At 35.0% G+C, this 845-nt stretch overlaps 1 protein-coding gene across 1 annotated transcript in view; it reads left to right on the top strand.

Moving 5' to 3' along the window:
• Positions 1 to 845, top strand: part of IFIH1 (interferon induced with helicase C domain 1) — a 50823-nt gene that overhangs the window by 34493 nt on the left and 15485 nt on the right. The window contains exon 6 of the mRNA XM_003795143.2: positions 62 to 272. Within this exon, the coding sequence (XP_003795191.1) occupies positions 62 to 272 (211 nt within the window). The remainder of the gene's footprint in view (positions 1 to 61; positions 273 to 845) is intronic.

The raw sequence follows: 845 nt of genomic DNA, 5'->3' as shown, positions 1-845 counted from the left end.
ATCAACATTCCTTTTACTTTGTCTATACTTTTTCTTTTTTTTAAATCTTCACATTTTTAAGGTACTATTAGTTGAACAGCTCTTCCTGGAAGAGTTCAAACCATTTTTGAAGAAATGGTATCGTGTTACTGGATTAAGTGGTGATACCCAACTGAAGATATCATTTCCAGAAGTTGTCCAATCCCATGATGTGATTATCAGTACAGCTCAAATCCTTGAAAACTCTCTTTTAAACACAGAAAATGAAGAAGATGCTGGTGTCCAGTTTTCAGGTTGGTTGAAGTGTTTATTTTTAGAAAAAGAGAAATTAGTAGTAATATTAATGATAGTAACTGAGGCTGTATTTGTTAAATAATTTTTAAAATGCTGATTAAAAAAATCAACCTTGGTTTAGAATGTCTTTCACTGTTTGAAGCTTTCTTTAAAACCCTTCTACTTCCTGGAGGCAACAAAAATAAAGTGTTTAATTAGATTATTTTATTCTGCTTAAGAATACCACTATTAAATCAAGTACTCATTGAACATTCTCTTTACTTCTGACAAGTTCTTTTTATTTGCTAACAGATCTTCTTAGATCTGCCCTCTTCTCCATGTAATAAAAATGCAATCCTTTCTAATCTATGAAGTGGGGATGTAGGGAGGGATAGGATCAGAAGGAAGTAGAAAGAAAGAAAAAGAAGTAGGAATAATTTGTAATAATTAATTGAAATGCTTAAAACTGGGCTCAGCACCTATAGCTCAACCAGCTAAGGCGCCAGCCACGTACACCTAAGGTGGCGGGTTCGAATCCCCAGCCCAGACCCGCCAAACAACAATGACGGCTGCAACCAAAAAATAGCCGGGCG

This window comes from Otolemur garnettii, unplaced genomic scaffold, assembly GCF_000181295.1.
Source record: "Otolemur garnettii isolate 467f Iridium unplaced genomic scaffold, OtoGar3 scaffold00090, whole genome shotgun sequence".
Classification (NCBI taxonomy): Eukaryota; Metazoa; Chordata; class Mammalia; order Primates; family Galagidae; genus Otolemur; species Otolemur garnettii.
Note: the sequence above shows the minus strand (reverse complement) of the source record. Positions and strands in the feature narration are given on the sequence as shown.